The sequence below is a fragment of the Syngnathus leptorhynchus genome, chromosome 20 (genome assembly GCF_054491065.1).
Source record: "Syngnathus leptorhynchus isolate UIUO chromosome 20, UIUO_Slep, whole genome shotgun sequence".
Classification (NCBI taxonomy): Eukaryota; Metazoa; Chordata; class Actinopteri; order Syngnathiformes; family Syngnathidae; genus Syngnathus; species Syngnathus leptorhynchus.
The window spans coordinates 5,851,471-5,872,559 of NC_141214.1; the positions used below are offsets into that span (position 1 = coordinate 5,851,471).

General features: G+C 44.5%; 2 protein-coding genes across 5 annotated transcripts; both read right to left on the reverse strand.

Annotated features, from left to right (window-relative positions):
• Window positions 1-1,949: 1,949 nt before the first annotated feature.
• Window positions 1,950-15,986, reverse strand: LOC147041143 (splicing factor, proline- and glutamine-rich-like). 3 transcript variants are annotated; one of them, XM_085900194.1, is made up of 12 exons: window positions 14,938-15,986; window positions 14,139-14,327; window positions 13,762-14,063; window positions 13,502-13,597; window positions 13,208-13,404; window positions 13,045-13,129; window positions 12,847-12,958; window positions 12,735-12,783; window positions 12,341-12,447; window positions 2,325-10,167; window positions 2,110-2,223; window positions 1,950-2,042 (listed from the first exon to the last, which is right to left on the reverse strand). In XM_085900194.1, exons 1-10 carry the CDS (start codon window positions 15,847-15,849, stop codon window positions 10,057-10,059), a joined length of 2,160 nt encoding a protein of 719 aa, XP_085756320.1. In that variant the 5' UTR covers window positions 15,850-15,986; the 3' UTR covers window positions 1,950-2,042; window positions 2,110-2,223; window positions 2,325-10,056. The 3 variants fall into 3 exon arrangements, with proteins under 3 accessions (XP_085756320.1, XP_085756321.1, XP_085756319.1); XM_085900195.1 differs by having other exon boundaries at window positions 2,325-2,382; window positions 14,139-14,330; window positions 14,938-15,985; XM_085900193.1 differs by having other exon boundaries at window positions 14,139-14,330; window positions 14,938-15,985.
• A 685-nt stretch (window positions 15,987-16,671) lies between these two features.
• On the reverse strand, window positions 16,672-21,025 carry lypla2 (lysophospholipase 2). Of its 2 annotated transcripts, none has more exons than XM_085901475.1 (10): window positions 20,984-21,025; window positions 19,744-19,834; window positions 19,585-19,616; window positions 18,815-18,880; window positions 18,634-18,681; window positions 18,490-18,560; window positions 18,305-18,378; window positions 18,092-18,193; window positions 17,851-18,024; window positions 16,672-17,757 (listed from the first exon to the last, which is right to left on the reverse strand). In XM_085901475.1, exons 2-10 carry the CDS (start codon window positions 19,819-19,821, stop codon window positions 17,707-17,709), a joined length of 696 nt encoding a protein of 231 aa, XP_085757601.1. In that variant the 5' UTR covers window positions 19,822-19,834; window positions 20,984-21,025; the 3' UTR covers window positions 16,672-17,706. The 2 variants fall into 2 exon arrangements, with proteins under 2 accessions (XP_085757601.1, XP_085757602.1); XM_085901476.1 differs by lacking the exon at window positions 20,984-21,025 and adding an exon at window positions 20,797-20,973.
• Between the last annotated feature and the right edge of the window lie 64 nt (window positions 21,026-21,089).

A 21,089-nucleotide genomic window follows, 5' to 3' on the forward strand; every position in this document is an offset into this window, starting at 1 on the left:
ATTTATTGTGTAGATGGTAAAGGAGGCCTCAGTTAAACGCTTTTGGCTACGTATGACAACGGCCCCGCCACCAATCGATTGCAGTCTTCCTTCCTAAGCCTCAGCGAAGCCATTTTAGCATCCAACTCCTCCATGAAGCTTTCATCCAGAGACTTGTTGTCCGTTTCCTCCACGGCCTCCGTGGGTAGGAACACATGGAGCTGAGGGCGCATGAAACCCGTGACGGGGCGCTGGTTGAAATTCAAAACACACGGTTTCCCAATGACGGACAGCGGCTCTGGCTTGTGGACGTGCAAAGCCAGAGGCCCGAGGGGTCCTAGAAGATCTCCGGCGGTGGCCGACGTGTGCGAGCGGGGCCTGGCGGGTCGAGGCTTGGAGTTGAGCCGGACGGAATGGGACAAGTGGATGTAGGTGGGCTGGAAAGTTTGAGTGTGACTGCTTGTCGGTGGTGAGTGGACCTTGGAGGGGGCGCGAGACTTGCAAGATGGTGCGGGGCGGACACAGCAGCAGTCTTCAAATGAGGTGCCATCTTTTGTGTGGTGCAGGGATGGCTCGCTAAGGCTACGGAAACACAAACGCACTTTGATGGGATTTAATTCGATAGTAGTGGTCCAGTCATAACCAAAGTGCTAATCCCTTCATTAAGATTAAAAAGCACTTAAATGTTGTTGTCATTTAATCAGATCCTCAGCTGGAGGGCTTTTGTTTGGCGTGGGCGCACCACAGGGTGCTGTATCAAGCCCCCGTATCAGTTTCAAGCAGTTTTATCTTGTTGAGTGGCGCGCCACGCGGGTGGGAGTGATGCTATCAAACAATGATGCTGTAATTCCAGCCACAAGATTAACTTGCCCTCTGTTGACACCAAACACGGACACGGTGAAAAAAAAAAAAAAAAAAAAGACAAGTCGGGGTCGACGGTGGTCAACGGTGGTCAACGGTCCTGCTCGGTTTCAGTTTCGCAGGGATTTGAATTTGTCACAACTCACTGAGATGCCACAATAGTTGTTTTTTTTCCAAGGTTCAGAATTGAAAATGTACCTGAGTCTTGACACGTTGACGCCACGCCCGCAAGCTCTGCCGGGTACTCCGAGCGACGGCAGCCTCAGCGGGGTTTTCTTCTCACTCCTCCGAACTGGAGCGGCGGATCTCTGGTAGCAGGCTCCGCCGATGGCCACGCCAACCACGCCGGGGGGTGGCGAGGTCGCACCGGCGATGCCACTCATAAATGCAGCTATTAGCGCCGCACATGGAACGCTTAGAGGACATGGATGGAAGCGGCCGTCCTCCTTCGGCGAAGCCCGGAAGAAAGTGACTGCAGTTGTGCTCCACCTGTGTGGGCAGCTGCGATCATCAATGATTCACGAGTCTTATTAAAGATGGACGACGGACGGCCAGCGGTCAACCCCTCCTGCCCGGGTCACTTTACAGACCGGAAATGGAGATGAATAAGGACTTGAGTTCTTAAACATGTTCCATCCAGAGTGAATGATGCCGATTTGTTTCTACCTTGACTGTACACCATAACATCTATTCATTTATGTTTTCACATTGTTAGCCGTAAGCTAGCTAAATATTAATCGTCTATTTTGTGTACATTCCTGAGTGTGTAATTTTGTGGTTCAGTAGAATCTGCCCAAAAATGTAGAATCTCCATGTGAAAGGAATTCATTCAAGGTGTTTGCTTTTAACCGCAGCTCAGATGACCGTGAAGGTCAAATCTTTCACACGTCCCCCCCGTGCTGCGAGTGGTGTCAGGTCAGCGTGACGGAGACTCACATTTAATCGGGTCACTGCGGTTGGATCACCTTGCTCAGATCTCTGCGGGCTTGGACCTCCTCCAGCGAAACGTTGCACCTTCTCAACATATTGAGCTTAAGGTTGCTTTTGAGCAAGACACTGGAGACTTGTTCGTTTTGCTTAGACTGCAAAAAAGGAGAGGAGATTCTAGATTCAAGTGGAGCTCTTTTATTTATTTTTTTTATTTCAGAGCATCTATTTATTCCTGCGTCGTCGTCCAGAGTGATCCATCAAAGCGTAGACCTCTGCCAGGGAAGGAGGAACTCCGTTAGTAAGATCTTTATATCGTGATGAATATAATCTCACACTCACCGTTAATTTGGATGTCCTGGTGGTGAGTGAGTAAATGCACGCAAACACGGGACCTCGCTCAAAGGTGTCGCCATTTCTGTGGTTCTTGCATCATTTTACCAGTGACCATGTTCTCTGGAAATCAGAGGAGAAATTAGGAGGGAGCTACACATTACTACTAAAACTAACAGTTTTTTATTTTTTTCAAGATCATCTACTATTTTTAACCAACCTACCGTCATGGCGCAGTGAGGCGAACAAGGCTGGTCACCCTCCGTCGGCCGGTGGAGGCTCCTGTGGCGAGACACAAGCGTAGTGAGAAGCGGACAAGGAAAAGGCAAACTTTAATGGCTGCTTAGGCATGTGTGTGAGTGTGTGTGTGTGTGTGTGTGTGTGTTTTCGTGTCAGAAGGTTATGATATGAACATGCATTACACGAAGAGTGTTAATGTTGTATGTGTGAGACGGCCACACTACACGAGCTCCTGAGTAGACAGGAAGGTTTTATTTATTTATTTTTAAAGTCTGACAAAATAAAAGATGCGTACGGAAGGCAAGAAAACGCAAGAATGAAATGTGCTAAGTCAAATCTTTTGTTTCAAAATGGCACATATGTATATATATATATATATAAAAAAAAAAACCTGCACAAAGGTTGATCCTGACCGATGTTGACTGCTCTTTAAGGTATTGTCGTTGATTGGTGAGATTGTGCAGTGTGACCTTGCCGGAAGTTCAAGAGTGTCATATGGAGCATGAGTGGCGCCGTGTACCAGAGGTGGGAGCCAGTCAGTCAGTCAGTCAGTCAGTCAGTCACCTGATCATTTTGTTTTGTAAATTGCCCAAAAATCAGTTTCCATAATGTCCATTACCGTCTTTCGAAATTACCAACATGACAAGTTTTACCCAAATCTAAGTGAGTCGCTATACCAAGTCGTTTTTTTCTTCTTCTTCCATTTTAGTATTAAAATTGCTGATTTGCATCTGACTGGAGTCAAGTCGTGTGACTTGAGCGCCACACCTTTGCTGTTCACTTATCAAGCTGCAAGAATACGTGACCAAACTCCAGATCACGGCATTTCTGACAGTCCCCGATCCCTTGCTAGTTTGCAAGCTAGGCTCCCACACCAAAGCGGCAACGGCCGCAACAGGCTAGGTCGTTTTATCAGCGGCCGCGAGGGTGGTTCTGGCATCACACTGGCGTTTGGGTCGTAGGACGGCGAAAATAGTCCCACGCGACTCAGAGAAAGCAAACGGAATGGCGTGCAGATGGACAGACAAGTCTCGGCAGCGGATACAACGCGGTACCTTCAAAGGCAGCGAGAGCGTTACAATGGCCACTGTTGGCTGGCGAGACAACGCCCAACAAGAGAAGACCTCCAGATGGAAGTACAATGCCTGCAAGAATGACACAAGTATTCAGGTACGCACGCCCGCCCAACCCCACAACAAGCCTAGCTTAGGAAATGATTGCACAGATGATCGCTACAAATGTTTGTTTGGGATATTTGTGCTGCACAAACCATGTTTACAAATATTTGATTGCAAACAAGCTCAATGAATTTATGTTGAATCCGGACTAGTAAAATATGTTGTGGTAAGATTGTGAGGCCCCCCAAATGGGTGTTGTGTGCCATGAAAAAGAATCCAATTTAACTTTGTTTTCAATTTTATGAACTCACAAATATATCTATCACCGATCTAAGCAATGTATCGTCCAAATTTGCAAAGCTAAAAATGTCATGCTCAATTTTAAATGACAGAAGGTACCATGTTGTCTGTCAATTAAAATAAATGATCATTTGTTCAATTGAAATAAGTCAATTTGAGAGTAAATTGGGACCAGATAATAGACATTTATATCAATGTCCAGTTTGTCATTAAAAACCATACTTGAATAGAAAACAAAGAGTCCCAAAAGTACATCAACAGAACACAGATGTTATAGGAAAGAGATTAAGCCCGGTTGAGACTTTTTCCGGTCCTTTTTTTTTTTTATTATTATTAAACTTCCATCACTCCCACCCCATTCTGTACAAGAAGCAACCTGTTAAACACAAGAACACTTGATCCCAAAACCACAAAGTCATATTGTAAGAAGTAGAAATATATCTTTTTAAATATGTACTACAAATATTGTCCATTGGTTAAGGTAAAGCAGAGTTTCCACCAAGCCGTCCAGTAAATCACAATGGTAATGGGGGATTTTGAAACGTAGTATTTTAAAAACAATTTGACTTTCTGAGTCTTTACTAACAAACTGGACTTTTTTTTTTTCCCCCCAGAATGAGAGTGCATAAAATGCATTGATTTTCAAAGTACATACCGATCGTTTAATTTATCGTCGATTAATCGTCGCGGCTGCAAAAAAAAAAAAAAAAATACCAATGCAAAATTGCGTACAGTGGGGTAAGGAGACCAACCGGTCTGCTTGGTGGGAACAGAATTCAACATATTTTAATTTCGTCTGAGTTGCGCACAATGGCGACTTTTGGACACAAAGCCCTCCGAGTACCATTGCCCTCGATGAACAAGTAAACCAGGGTGCGTCACAAGGCAACAAAAAAAAAAAAGTTTTCTAAGATACACTTGAGGTCTGGTTCCGAACGGCACTCGTTACGCAGCACTACAAGCACACATTCACACACTGCTCGTTTCGATACACACACACAGAGTTGCGGGATCTGCACTGCGACGCCATTTGATCCCAAGTGTGATGCCAGAAGCCCTTCCAAGTGTCATGAGCCAGTACAGAGAGGAGAGTTATGGGACAAGCGTACAATCTTGGAGAAGGTAAACATGGATGAGGAGCACTTACCTTGCCTCGCGCCGTGTTAGCATACCTCTCTGGCTGCAGTGCAAACAAGTCCAGGCTTTACTGTCCCACTGACTGCTGCAGAACTACTCATGGAGCAATGTAACTTGCTGACTGGGGCAGCCCCGTCTCTGACAAGCTGGCTGACGTGAGGCTAGCGCAGCGAGCTTTGTCAAAGACATGACACAGACACACACACACTGAAGCATAGCCGGCTACACCTTGGGTGGATAAGGTTTAGGTCCACGGATTTTTTGGGGTCCAAAAAAAACGAATGAAGGTTTGGTATAAAGGAGTCTGGTTGTCAAACTCACTTTAGTCACAGGCTTCCCCCTCAATGTTGACCTGCTAGACCATAAAAAAAAATGTGTCGTCGCTGGACACCTAGTCAAAACTACTTAGCGACACGTTCCGCTTTTTTTGCGTAACATTGAAATAACAAGCTGTCACAGTCCGGTTTGAAAGGTAACTTTAAAAACTCACACAATAAAAGGAAATTAACCCGTCTGGTGGTTAGTGAGTCTGCATTTCAACGACAAAAGCTACTCGACTGGTGAGCAGGAAATGTAAAAGCTGTTGAAAAGCGCTCAAGAATATGCATGATGCAACAACTAAGCCGATGAATCGACTTTAAGTTAAGAAAAATTACCTTCGTATTAGTCATTATAGATTTCAGCCTATTAAAAGGAAATCAACTAGTTCGTTAAAACCCAGTGTGGTATTTTCTTTGGAAGCTACAAAATGTTTAAGTTGACCTGCATCCGAGTTTTCAAGCTGTAGACTTGGTAAATACTGCAGAAGAATAAAGTGCACAATGCAGTCAATGTTCAAGAAAGAAAAGAATCGTCCACCATGACAGACGATTGACCGCGTCACATTCACAACTATTTTATAAGAGAATGAAATCAAGTCATACCTTTTCCATCCACACCACCCCAACGAGTGCTACACAAGCTAAGGCAGATTTGTTTGGGTTTGTTTTTTTCTTTTCTTTTAAATAAAAGCGCCAGTTCATCTGTAGTCAGCACAGACTTTGAATTGCTTGCTTTGGATTGTTCCTTCTCACCTTTAAAGATGGACAAACCTGTTAAAGAAAACAAATTGTACACCAGATAGACAACATTCAGCCGACGTTACAATTTCGGAGTCATCTATCGATTCGACTCGTTCGAAAAGAAAACTACGCGACAAAAAGAGCGAGTACAATGTGGTTAAGCTGGTCTCGAATCACTACGAGAAGACAAAGCGATATGTATCTCAAATCATCTTTTACAATTGAAATGTATGGGGAAGCTATTTATCGGTTACTGCCTCCCAAGATACTTGAGCAAAAATATTTGGAGCCATATTTTCTTTTTGTCTTGTTTGAAAACGCTTTGGCATCTTTTATGCGCATGTTGAATTTACCTTGTGTACGAAGCACGCTGTATTAATCAACGTTGCTGCTTCACTTGTATTAATTTCCGCTTTGACCACTAGTGGGCGGTATAAAACATTCTGTACGAATGCATTTACATAGGGGGCTTCTAGACGTTGTCGGTCTACATGTGTCTCTGCACCGTTTGTGTATATCCTTTGTTTTAAAAGGTTATTGAGGCTAGTTTCATTAGCCCATCTATGGTGTGTTTCATTTCGTGTAAAGATTAAGCTAGTGGATGTTCAGATCAGATTTGATGGCATTTAGTTCAACGTAGTGTCTCATTCTAGTTCAGTTATCTTCCAGAAAACTTGCCACCCTAACAAGATGGGCGCCAGAAACTCAACTTTTTGGCTCACGAATCAGGACAAAATCTGGCTGCCCGACAGCACATGTATAAAAAAAATAAATAGAACGGGCACTTGTAAGTCGAGTCGGAGACGGTTTTGGTAGAGTAGCGAGGAGATTTGGTACATAACAAAATCAGCCCAAATTAAAAAGAGCTCCAATCATTCGAAAAGTAGGTGAAAATCAAGACATACAATATTTCCACTCATTATGCGTCTACTCATGAAGCCGTTTGTTAAATATCGTAAATATTTTACCCAACTCTTAAGGTTTCGAAAGTGTACTTTAGTGCTCTGCTTGATAGCAATAAACCTTTCAGGTCTACTGATGAGCATCGTTGCTATTATTATTTCTTTTATTTTTTTTTAATCAGACCAACACGACATGTCATTTTATCTAGTCTTTAAAACGCTACATATTGACATAAACATACAAGCAAGCACTCAAACTGTTGTCAATCTTTTCAGTGACTTGCGTATTGGAAAAGACGTCAGTCACCATTCAAGTTTATCATGCACTTTACAGATGGCGCAGTTACCTACCAAATTTCCAACGGCGCTACACTGACTTCAAAAGCCAAATGTAGCCTGTCACAATCTACCTTTGCATCTCTCGCTTGAGGTTTAACACATTTTGCTAAAGCACTACACAGCCTCAATTTTCTCCACAGTCCAAAACCTTTATAGTCCGTCAAACCTGTTAAAGAAAGAATGCAAAGAGCACATCAAAGCAACAATGCAGAATATACTACAGATGGATAATCCAAAAAGCTAAAACATACAACTAGAATCTACTTGATGTATGAAAACATTCTCTACAGATGCATTTTTAAAAATGTCCTCTATTGGTTTTAAAAGCTATTTGTGAGGCCAAACTGGGCTTGTATTTTTTTTCAAATTTAATTTAGGGAATATCAGATCAATATCTGAAAACGAGCGCCAGTTACGAATCGCCCTTCAAGCAATTTAGAGGGAAGCTCAGTGAAAGAGAAAATACGACACAGACCATTTAAAACTTGTGCCGTTCGAGCCGTTCCATCATATCAAATTAAGGATGCCCAAAGAACATCAAATATTGGGTTACTGTCCCAAACATTTAGAAATGAAGGCAGCAGCCATGATGGCTGTACAACAAATATGTTAGTGGGATTTTTTTTTTTTTTTTTTTTACCTTTTCAAAGCGTTCTACAAGCATAAGCCACAGTGGAACAACCAATCCTGGAATGTAGAAAGCGGCGCTGATCTGGTCAACAGATGATGGTTTGGTCGGTTGTCCGGTTGTCCACTCTAAGGGCACTAAACACCCGCCTCCCCCTCTTTTTTTTTTTTTACTTTCTTAATCTGATTCCGATCATCAGTGTCTTGTGTGAATCCAGTGTAAACTAATCAATCAATGGCGGTGTCCAGAGAGAGTTCAATGGGTGCCAGAACTGTCCTTCAGAACAGACTTGGTCTTCAGACTGTGCTTGACAAGATGGCCATCCCACTCCAACTTTGACAAAGATGTTAAATATAATCAACAGATTCAAGTTGTCGCTGTTTGCTATGAAGCATCAGAGTGGTCAAGTACGATAGCAGTAAAGGAGCGATATCGATCAATATCCATCTTCCGACCAAGCAATCAAGACAACGTTTGTGAGTTTGATCACGCTGCAGGCCTGAATGCAACTATGGCAGTTGTTAGAGAGATGATAGTCTGCTTTCTGGCCACCTTGAAGGTGCCCTTGAGCAAGGTATTGTCCTTGACTGCCTCTACATGTGCAATTGCGCCTTTAGGATTTATCACGAGTCAAAGAAAGTAAAATATGACGTCTGTCGTCATAACTGCCGTATTTTCCGGACTATAAGGCGCACCTAAAAATCTAACATTTTCTCAGAAGCCAACAGTGCGCCTTATAGTCCGGTGCGCCTTATATATGGATCAATTGATGATTTTTTTTTTATCCATACTGGTTGTACACAGTGCTCTGCCAAAATGTTCAGTACGTTTTAGTACAACTAGTAAATTACAAAGTCGCATCGCTTATCAGCATTACAGCAACCGTGGTCAGGGGGCGCCACTGAATAGCTGTTGTACCCGTGAGGCTATTTCATTTCAAAATAGGCTGCTCCGTTAATATTTCGAGTAAATTTACGGATTGATATGGAAGGGAAACATAGGTAACCAGTACCAATGTGTTAGATCGAACTTTAGTCAGTTGCGATCATTTTATAAGCGCTCGTTTGAGAAACGCGATTGTTTACACTTTGCTGAGGCTCATGGGAGTTTGCGGGTGGCTAATGCTATAGCGATAGCTGCTATACGCATGAGGCTATTTCATGTCAAAATAAGCTGCTCTGTTAATGTTTCGATTAAATTTACAGATCGATATGGAAGAGAACATAGGTAAGCAGTACCAAGGTGTTAGATCAAACTTTAATCATTCCAATCATTTTATAAGCGCTCGTTTGAGAAACGCGATTGTTTACACTTTGCTGAGGCTCATGTGAGTCAGCGAGCTGAGGCTCATGGGAGTTTGCGGGTGGCTAATGCTATAGTGATAGCGGCTATACGCACGAGGCCATTTCATGTCAAAATAGGCTGCTCTGTTAATGTTTCGAGTAAATTTACAGATCAATATGGAAGGGAAACATAGGTAAGCAGTACCAATGCGTTAGATCGAACTTAAGTCAGTTCTGATCATTTCATAGGCTAGTTTGAGAAACACGATTATTTACAGAGGGCTCATTGGTTATTGGCTAGTGGATGCATACCGCAACCCTAGTCCACCGCAGTTTGTTGCAGTATAGCTTCTATTTTATGCGCCTTATAATCCAGTGCGCCTTATATATGGACAATGTTTTAAAATGGGCCGTTCATTGAAGGTGCGCTTTATAATCCTGTGAGCCTTTTAGTCTGGAAAATACGGTACCGACTAAAATGCAGCTCGGTTGTTTATGAACAACGCAGCAAGAATAAATATTAGGTTTGGCCAAATGGAACCCATTTTTTGTCTTTATTGTAACATGCTCTGAAGTCAATGGCACAAACACAGCCATGGAGAATTGAGAAGGAAAAGTACAGTTGACGTCGAAGCACAGAACACAATACATCTACAAAAGAATTATACAGGGGGGTTAAAATACAGCTAAAGGGAAACTTAATCTTCCTAAACTAGTGGCAATACAAAATAAAATAATGAATAAACTGACTGGTCATAAAATGAAGTGTCAAGCTGGAACATTAGGAACTTAAATACAAACTGAGTCATCATACTTGTTTGAGAAGAATCTGTACAAAAAAAAAATAATGCTGCAGTTAGGAGCGTTTAAAAACGCGCTTTTTTTGTTTGTTTGTTTGTTTGTTTGAGAAGAATCTGTACAAAACAAATATGCTGCAGCGAGGAGCGTTTAAAAACGCGCTTTTTTAGGGGGGACGTCAAACTCTTCGCGGACCCTGCCATAAGCGCCGTTACCGGGCACCATTCCTCGGGGGCCGCCCTGAGCGTAGCGCTCGTTGCGCTGTGCGGGGCAAAGTGCCAGTGAGGTTCGGTGTTCAAAAAGGGTTGGGGGGAGGGTGCAGTGCACAAGCACACACAGTTCATGTCCATGTTGGAGGCAGACGTATGCATGAGTGTGCGTATCAATGTGTTTGTGTGCATGTTTAGAGGTTTTGCGATCAACAAAAGCAGCAGGCCACACATCCGAAGAAACCGTTCGTTCCAATATGAAGGTCCACAGGCGCCGCAGGTTACATACGGAAAAGGAAGAGAGGGTAATGCTTTCATTAGTCAATGCCTCCCCTCGCAGCCCCGGCGGTGCATGCCAGGCAGAGGCTGCACTCGCTTACTTGTTAGATCGGATATAGTAGGGCCCCGTGAAATCCGCAGAAACGGCCTTGACGCAACGTGAAGCATTTTACTCATGATTGGCAAAAATTCAGAAACATAAAAAAAAAAAAGCCCAAAACGGGAGTTTTGACTTGCAACGGGGAACACTTAGACCCACTCCCCCAAAAAAACAGGAAAACAGCAAAAAGCAACTTATCACATCTTCACAAATGAGCGCTAAAGTGGCTTAAGTTTTCTTCAAGCAGGGATTGCAGTAATTGTGTACAATGCATTTTGACAGATTTCAAAGGAGTCTGAATAAACAAAGCCAGATTTCACGGGGTCCTACTTTTTGGAAAATGCTTGGAGAGGACAAAAAAAAACTATGATAAGATGAAAAGATTAAACTTGAGACGAATGAGGAACAAATAAAACGGGTGCAAACGAATCGGCTCATTTGCTGTCTTCAAGACGACGCGTGTTACATTTCCCTTTCTTGTCAAAGTGATTGTTTCCTACTGTATATACTACAAAAGACTCCCAGAAATGTGGACTATTGACTGCAAATTATAGTTGTAAAATGAGCACACACATTTTTAGTAAACACTGCAGTAGAAAGTCATTCGAGTAAGTTTCAGATTTAAACTCACAGTCTAGGAATTTTTCAGGTGTGATATCAAAATGTCAAGACAGCTGTTCTTGTTTTCCCAGTGGAATGGACAAAAGGTTGACTTTTCACGATAGCTGTTGCTCATTTAAAAACAGCATTGTGGATTACAAAATGGCCAGGAATCATTGGCCCTCCAAAATCAGCCTTTGGGTGAGCCAAAAAGTAGCATGCTTAGCATTGCGTTGGCAAAGATGGCAAGCCACATTGATTAATTTGTAAAAACACAAATAACAAATCGCAATAGCATTAATTCGGGGGGAAATATGACCCGGACCGAATTTTGACGTAGGATTTTTTTTTCCCCCGGCCCGACGCCAGCAAAAGTCTCATAAGATTTTGATTTAAGTGACAAGATGTCACAACTACAAAGAAAGGCTGAATAAATAGCAAACTTTTCATCAACTCTAAAACTATGCTCATGATGGAAAATGCACTTCATTTTCAGGTAGAAAATGACACTACAAATATTCTCCAGCAGTCTTTGTCACTTCCTATGCAAGCGAGCCAGACCTAGAAGATCAACTGACATTTCAATGGTGCATCCCAAAGAAAAAAAAAAAAAGAAAAACCTGAGCACTCAAGTCACAATGCTACACCTGCCCCCACAGGTCTTTATTATCTTAAGTTACTTCTTGTTTGTGGTTTGGCCGCCAGCCGACACTAAACACGCTATCTACAAATATCAAGAGAGAATAAATGCCTGTTTGTGTCATAGTCGTGGCTTTGTTGCACTAAAGGAGCACAAAAACACACAGCGGTCGATTGGATTTCTTCTCATGACGCTCGCACAGCAATAGACTTGAAAAAGACTGGTAGACACCACGAGAGAGAAAAAAAAAGTGCCTGTCCAGATCACAAGAGACAGGGCTTGCAGGAGCGACCCACAGCACAAAATGTTGTCAAGATGACAAACGTTCTTAAACGGCGTTTAGTGCGGGCTGTCAGTCAGCTTGAAGCTTAACCACTGAGAGCAAAACCGAAGGGGGGCTGGCAGGTTGATATTGATAAGAATTAAATGGAGCAATGGTTTCCACCACAATCAACAAGCAGTGAGAGCATGTGAAAATAATGCCTGGCACAACCCCCCCTCCCACACATCCAACGTTTGAGTCGACTAATCTGCTCCAAATAATGTTCCCAGTGGAGGGGAAAGTCCGGACACAAGAGTGGTTTTCCCGAAAGCGGGATACCTTACCATATCATTGCTCATCTGGGATCCTGGAGACGCTCCCATTGCCTGCTGGGCCTCATATCCCATCGCATTCATGGCGTAGGCCTGGCCAACGGCGCCATAGGCCATATCTGGATTGAGGAAACATCAATTACCATCTCGATCGAGTCCCTCAAGTAAATACAAGCGTTTTAGACTAGTGGTGTGCGCTCCCAACAGCCAAAATTTCAAAAGTGTGTCATGTTGACTGGCATCATTTTGAGACAAGGTGATCGCATCCAAAACAGACTCGATGCCGCCACCAGGTGGCCATCGTTGGTTTTATTTCCTAGCTTAATGGATCAAACCAGATTTGATGGCGCCCATAGGGTTGCTTTGAAATGAACAGTATCCAACTAAATAAAGGAACACAACCCACCTCCCATAGCCAAGGCAGCACCAGAACTCATCCGCATGTCTCTCTCCCTCTGCGTAAATAATTCAGAAGCGTTACAAGGCGTCTCTTTTCATTTGCACAATGTTGAACTCACATCAATGAAGTTGCCCATCCTGTAGCTTTCTTCGCGCTGGCGACGCATCTGCTCCTCCATCTCGCGCTTGCGAAGCATCTCGTCTTCTCGCCTGCGACGCTCCTCCTCTTGCCTGAGGGGGACGACACCGTGAGCATGGGCTGCCACATGCACCTGGGACCAAGAGCGCAGGTGCGCCAACCAGATGAACAACAACACCTCAACTGCATCTCCTTCCTCTTCTGCATCTCCTGATTGTGCATCTCTTCCATGCGTCGCAGTTCCTCCTGTCGCCTCAGCAGATCTGCGAAGGAACATTAGATTAACTCAGGGTAGAGTGCGACGGTGGAAACGGGGGGTGAGATAGCCTGGGTGGTCTTACCCTGACGCAGCATGTTGGCCTGGTGCTCGTGGTAGGCCTCCTCCATCTCGCTCTCAAGCTTCTCGCGGGCCTCCATCATGTTCTTGTCGACCTGCTGCCTTTGCTGCTTCTCCATCTCATCTAATGACTTCCAGCGTTTGGAGTACTCAAACTCAAAGGTGCCGGGGCGGGCAAAGCGAGGGGGCTCCTCGCGTTCCCTACCGAGAGAACAAGGATGGGAGGAAAATGTTCAATTCAAACTGAATGTATGTTGCACAAAGAGGATGTGGAAAAGATGACAAGCGACATGCGTACACTTGGTATCTGGGGTTCTTCTGTGCCAACTTCTCTGGAAGTCCATCTTGATCGTCACACTGTTCAAGGGGCTCCACAACTACGGGCCTTGGTGACCTAAAACAAAAATAGCACAGTATGATCTTACAATGCTCTTTTCAGCATATCTTAAAAGACAAACTTCTCACAGATGGGGGCAAATATAGACTTTAGCTTAAATGTATACACTGTAATGCAATCAAGATAGACATTGTGTACATTTTATAAAAAAAATAACTTACGTGGTGAGCAGAAAGACGCCCTCATTGCACCGGTCCAGGGCCTTCCTGGCTGCCGGCTTGGAGGCAAACTCCACGATACCCTTGCCAGTGGAACGCCCGCGGTCATCAACAATGACGACAGCTCTCTCAATCATCCCAAACTGGGAGAAGGCCTCCTCCAGGAGCTCGTTGGACACAAAGGGCGACAGGTTCTTGACGGAGAGGGCGGCAGAGTGTGTGGCAAAGCGGACGCGGAGGCTTCTGCCTTTCATCGGAAGGTCGTCCAATTCGGCTTTCGCTATCTCGGCAAGTGCACGGGACTCCTAAATCAATGCGTTACAATAATTTATAACCAGCTGACATTTTCTTACATTGATGTTAGTCACGTTAAAGCTTACCAATCGGATGAAACCAAAGCCTTTTCCTTTGTTGATAAAAACCTCACTGGGCTCTCCATACTTGGCAAAAATATTCCTGAAATTCTCCTCAGTGATGTCATTGGGGAGGTTTCCGACAAACAGACGGCACCGCTGAGTGTATGATTTCTCGCCAGGTTTCAGCAGCATGGACAGTGTCGCCTTGAATTCCTGCTAAATGTGTGAATAAATACGTATTATAAAATAAAAGAAACAAAAGAGGACTTTACCGCACAAAATGCAATCCAACATTGGGGGGGGGGGGGGGGGGGGGGGCAATACGTCATGGCTGGTTTTCTTCGTCGCCATTTTCACGTCCCCCACGGTATTGTTCGCGCTTTTATTTCCACCATGGAGCACAAACGTCAATTTTACGATACTACGTACTTTACATGGAGGTGCGAACAATCGTATTAAAAAAAGAAATCACCAAATGACGCAAAATCAATATATAGGTCAAAACAAGCGATTGTGCAACTGACTTTTTCTACCCAAGATGGCGGCAGGAAGTAAACACGACGGGTGCGCTTGAATTCATCACCCCTGGAGCAGCCGTTGCGCGAAACAAAGGCGGTGAAAATCTTAGTGAATAAGTTCTTTAAAGCACCACCCCATCGGACTGCCAAGTAATAAGAATTAAACACAACGCTTCAATAAAACAAAAGATAACCACGGGTATTTTCTGGCAAAATACACAATGTTTCAAAATAATTTAAGCGTTTTTAGGTCGTTTGAAAGATGGGTTATTGATGTAAATGTGGGAAAAAGTGCAAAAACGAACCTGTGGTTGCCCTTGCGCCGTGCTTGTGCCCGGGGCTTCCAGCTGCTGCGGCTGTCCTTGCACCGGTTTATTAAATGTATTCATGTGGGGCCCAGTCTTTGGGCCTGGCCTTTGATTCTGCTGCTGGCCCATCCTCTGGTTCTGTTGGATCTGCGATTGCATGCCTTGCCGCGGGTTCTGCTGCGGGCCGGTCCTTTGGTTCTGCTGCGGACCCATCCTTTGGTTCGGCTGATTATTTTGTTGGCCTCCCCTTTGATTTTGTGGTTGTCCAGGCCTCTGGTTCTGTTGATTTTGTTGTTGCTCTCCCCTCTGGTTCTGTTGATTTTGCTGTTGGCCTGCCCGCTGGTTCGGTTGCTGTCCAGGCTTCTGGTTTTGTTGTTGTCCAGGCTTCTGGATTTGTTGATTTGTTTGCGGAATTTCTTTCTGATTCTGTTGGTTTTGCTGAGGACCTGACTTGGGACTCACGAGAGGAGATGGATTCTGCTGCTGGGGTAGTTGCGGGCCGTTAGCATTTTGAGCTGGTGACTTGAGCTGTGAATTCTTGTTGGCCTGGTTCGGTTGGGGAGATGTGATTTCTTGCTTGGGTTGAATTTTCGGCTCCGTTGCGGGGGTTGTCGGCTTTTCTTGCTCCTGCTTCTTGTCCATCGGGCCTTTCATGGTGAGAGCGGGCCCGGGCGTCGGCGGTGGGAGGCCCTGCATGCCTTGGTTGTTTTGTGACTTTTGGGGGCTCGACTGGTGTCCACGGTTGAAGTTGTTGTTTCCTCCCCGACGGTTCGGGTTCTGGAAAGGGTGATTTCTAAAATCGGGGCTTCCCATTATACTTCCCCGCATAGGACCGCCAACTCCACCGCCTCGGCGAGGCTGGAATTGATTCATCCCCATGCCGCCGCGGTTGTTATGAAAATGAGGCATCGATCCTTATTATCGAACAAGTATTCCAAATAGCACGAAAGAGGGTTTTGAAGTTAACACGCAATGCTCACCGCGCCTCAGACGTGTCAAAGATGGCGATCGTCGGTTGTACTGAAAGCCCTTATGTCTTCTTCAGATACAATGGCCCGTCCTTAACACGTGATTGGTCGAGTTTTTTCCCTCTGCCATCTGATTGGTCTATTATTTCCCTGCTTCACGTCCTCCAACCTAAACGCCCCATTGGTCCATTTGGGAAAATGGACGGGACCAAATTGTGTCATTTCCGGAAGCCATTTCGTTAAAAAAAATGTCGTAATTCATCAAATATGTCAATATTACTAGGCCCAAGTATTCATAAAAATTGTGAAACATTTCTAAAAGTATATTGTAATTACCAACCATTATGGAGGTTAAGATTTTGCTAAATAAGGAAATCAAGAAATACTTAAACGATTTCATTAAAATGTTCTCAATCAGGATTAAAACGATTTCATTAAAATGTTCTCAATCAGGATTACATTTAAAAGTTAAATACAACCGAACATTGCATAACAAAATGGATTAACATTTTAAGATCCTGTAAAATGTTGCAGTTTGAACAACAGTGAATATTTTGCCCATTGCTGCTGTTTCCACACTTTTAAGGCTCACCAAAATAGTTATTTGCTCATTTCCTTTTCATCAAGAAGTCCAGAGTTAGAAACTATATTTAGACCCCACTGTGGGGAGTTTGCATGTTCTCGTGTAATTAATGGCGATAGAAAATCAATGCTTCACTGCGTCCTGAGGTAACAAACACACGAAAGGTTACACAATGATTTTCCTTGTCATTTATTCTGCATACAGGTGCTTGCAAACAAGACCACCAGTCTCCTGTTACTGGATGGTCATCATTATAAACAATACAATAAAAGGATGAGATGACAACAGATGCAAAACACACACGCAAAAAAAAAAAAAATGGGTACACAAAAACATTAAACTCAAACCCAGGAGAAACCACATGACAATGCGCAACAAACACTGTCACACATTTGGAAAAAAAAAAAAAGTTAGGCAGCAGTCGAAGAGGATGACACACAACCGTTACTTAACGTGTGAAGCGACCGTGACATTCAATGATTTGTCAACAACAATCAAATCGGATGTCTTTCCTCCTTTCCCCAAAGGTTTTCCCAAACAAGTGCCAACAGGGGGGCACAAGAGTAAAAACAACATTCACGGAAGCGAAGGGGGCGGGGAGAACACAGATCACCTGACATGTCGATTTTTACGCACGTGACTCCTCAGAGCGACACTCTAAAGATCAAGTTGTTCAGGTTAACTTTCTGTTGTAATTTGTAAAATCACTCTTCGGTTATGTTCTTCTTACCACCCTGTCAGTGCATTGACATTTTTGGAAAGTTTTACAAGTGAGACTTGATCAGCGGGTTAGACGGTTAAGTTGCCAAAAGGAGGGAGATCGACTTCATTTGCAATAATAAGCATTTTTGACTTGTGTTTTGCAGCTACAAAAAAAAAAAAAAAAATCGGAACTAAAAAAAAACAAAAACATGGAATGGGAGTGAATGAGGACGACGGAAGGTTGACAAGCAACACAAAAGGGAAACGTGTTGCAAGAGGACACAGCGAGTTGATCAACAGGAATGTTCCATGTTGGGTTGATTTTTCTCCCTCCAGTGGCTACGAATTGCAAAGATGAGCACTGAAGTTTTACTTTTAAGAATCCAATTTGTGTTTGGAAGGAAGGGGGTGCTCATGGCTGTTTCCTGTTTGGGGAATGACAAAATGGGGTTGGGCGGGAGGAGGTTCAGTGACATCGGTGGGGGTGGGGGTGGGGGGGGGGGGGGGGTGAGGTCAGATTCGAGGCAAGTACTTCTCAATGAATTCCTTCACTGCCAGCATCTCCTGCAGAGGAAAAAAGGCACAGAACCAAAAACCGTTAAGTTGGTCTTGTGTTATAGTCACACGGCCCCTAAAAAAAGACTATAAGCACGATACCTGAGCGCAGGACGCGTGAGAGACCCCCGGATAGGTTTTGAAGGTGATCATCTGCGGGTTGATGATGTATTTGAGCTTCTCGGCCGTCATGGCGCCAAACTGCACGGGGATCATTTCGTCCTTCTCACCGTGGCACTGCAGGATGGGCAGGTTCTTGCTGCCCAGGCTTAACGCCTGCACAAAAGAGACGCCGGGTATCAGCGTGAACGTTTCCTTCAACTTGGATCACAAACTGGTGTACCGAAGGGAAGGTCTTATGAAGCGGCAGCCAGCAGCTGAGTGCCACCACGCCGGCCAGTTGGTGCTGGCAGGTCAAGGCGGTGTACAGGGACAAGGCCCCGCCCTGAAGGAGGAAGCAAGTGAAGTGAAACAAACAAAATCCGTGACAAAGTGTTCTTGAGGAACCATCAGACAACAAAGAAAACATGCAAATGGGCACGCTTTGAGATCCTACCTGAGAGAAACCGCCGAGTATGATGCGGTGGGGAGGGATCCCATTTTTGGCCTCATGCTCGATGATGGCCTTGACTGGAGGGAAGGCGGCAAAAGTGGCAAAATCAAACATGGAACACAATGCGGAACAGTTTGAAACCAGTTGAGTTTTTTGGGTTATCTAAACGGTCACTCGAATCGACTCACTGCTATCAGCCGCCTTTTTGATTCCGGATTCGTCCTCGGGGGCTTCGGGGCTGAGACCCTTGAGATCGAACCTGCGGCAAAACACAAACAATCAAATGTTGCCGTCTGTCTTGTTGCGTTTCCCTTTGAAACGACGCTTCTTACCAGGCGGGCATCGTGGCGTTCATGTTGAGGGTGACGGGGATCATCGGCCTGGGGGCGGGGTTAAAAGACAACAAATTAATCGTGTGGATTCAGGTCACCAGCTTGGCTTGTTTGGACAAAACAAAGAAAAAGAAGGAAGATAATCCCACTGTGGAGCAAGACTCCTTTTTTGGACACTCACGCATTAGGGCAGATGAACTTAACGTGAGGCAGCTGGATCCCCGTCAAGGTTTCAACCCACCCGTGCCTGAAGAACAAAAACCATGACATCATTAAATCATGACAATAACATATCTTTTTTTGGTTTGCAATTGCCGGCTGGGGAGGTGGTTAGGTGACACCCAAGCTGACAGCGGCTATCTAGATTCTCGTGGACCAATTCAGGATGAGGGAACTGCAGCGGATTATCCTCCTCGAAGACACTGCCAGGACAATTGAGGGCACTTCGCTTTGGCTTGGACATCCACTTTTTGATTTCCATATTATGTATTTTATGTGCCCTCTTTGCATCCATTGCAGCCTGGTGATCCTGAAAGGGGGATCCTTCCATCTGTGGTCCCTTCTCAAGGTTTCTCATTTTTCCCCTTGAATTTTTCCTTGCCCTTTTGGGAGCTCAAGATCAGGCTTTGAGAATAATTGTCAATTGTTTGTCTATGTGAAGCCCTTTGAGACTGCTTGTGATTTAAAAAAAAACTTGACTTGACCTTTGAGAGAAGGGCAAATTTATGAATTCTCAGAATGTGAATGACAACACGGAATTGACAGAAGGGGTTTCTTTTGCTCAAACAAAGCTGGTCTTGTGCTTGGAAAGAACCGGATGTCGCATGAAGAAAGATGTCCTTCGCTGTCGCCGCAACGTTGCGGTGCGACTACTCCACTTAAATTTGCCCCAGTTTAAATACACTGTGGGTAATTTGATTTATTTTTAACCCAAACCGAGACGCTACTTACCCTGTGTCTCCCAATCCATGAAGGAAAATTACCTGTAACAAGGAGAGGGGAAAAAAAAAAACCCGCTTATGAAGAAAGAAAAAAAAAAAATCCAGATGTACGATTTTATGATGAAATGTCCACTTGCGATGGAAGGCAAATTAAGTTATAAGAACTCACCGCTGCGGTCTCCTTCTCGTTCCCGGACACCGTCACAGACTCGGTGAGCAGCGGCACAGACATGTTGTTGCCACACATACACCGTGAGAGTCTGCAAACACAAACGAGGACACAAACTTGAAATGTAAACGCATTGAAACGATTTATTTTAAGCAGCGCCAACCATGTTAGCATTGCCTGCTTCATACTTTTCCACACAGGGTAATTTAATTCGATACACAGGTTGTTAAATTTGGTTTTAGTTGTCCCCACCTGCCAATTGTATCGAGATAACAGCTTTGGGGCACCCAGTTAAGAGACGACAAAGTCGTAAAAGTCTCTCCTTGATGTTCTTTAACTATGTGATGATGCGGACCCAGGCGTGGCCTGATGGTAAGCGGAAATGCAAGAAGTTAATATGTAAACCTCTCACTGGATAATCCTTGCCCTTAAAAGTTAAAATTTCAACTGTATCCGGTCCGAGTGGTTTAACAACTGCGTGACTCACTCGTTTTTAAATAAAATTTTAATGGAATGCTCGGAAACAAAGGCCCACGCTCACCACTGCGGGAGGAGGTCAGTAGGTCAAAATAGAGATTTCAGATGGCCCATATAAGGCGTTTACAGTTACCATCAAGCTAGTGGACACATTCAATAATGGTGGAATGCCAATGGACCTTTTGCAGATGGCTGCCAAACAGGAGGACAATCAAATGCGGCATTGAGTGACAGCCCCCCTTCCCCCATCTTTCCTCCACGCATAATACAACCGCAGTTTCGCGAGCAACAACGACGAAAGGGTTCACTATTGCGGGGAACCGGCGCGGAGGCGGAAGCGGGGCGATGCGCGGTTATTGAGCCGGATGAGGACAATGGTGAATGGTGTATTCTTCATTTCTCATGATGGTTTTCAGTAGTATAATAAAATTCTCAATGCCACTGGCCCATCATCCCTTTGACGCGGATTAAAATCCCATTTAATCTGCCCCCTACCCCCCCCACCCCCCACACACACACACACACACCCATACAATGTTAGCATGTGCTAAAACAATAACTGTTATTGTCTGCTACCGGCGTCTCCGTCCGTGTGTCAGTCCGCGACGATGAGGAGCTCAAACGAAGCAAAACAGCCGCCACGGGTCTCAAAGAAGATCCGTAAAGGAATGAAAGAATAGCTCCGCGAGTAAAACGAGGAGGAGAGTTTGAGGGGGGTTGAATCCGCGGCCCGCTAGTAGCTCAGTGAAATTGTTCTACTCACCGCTCGATGTTGTTCTAGTTCACTACCAAGCGGAACTTCCGGTTGACATCCGCACAAGCGAGGGGCGGGGTTTGATTTGACGTCATCCAAAACCACGCCCACAACC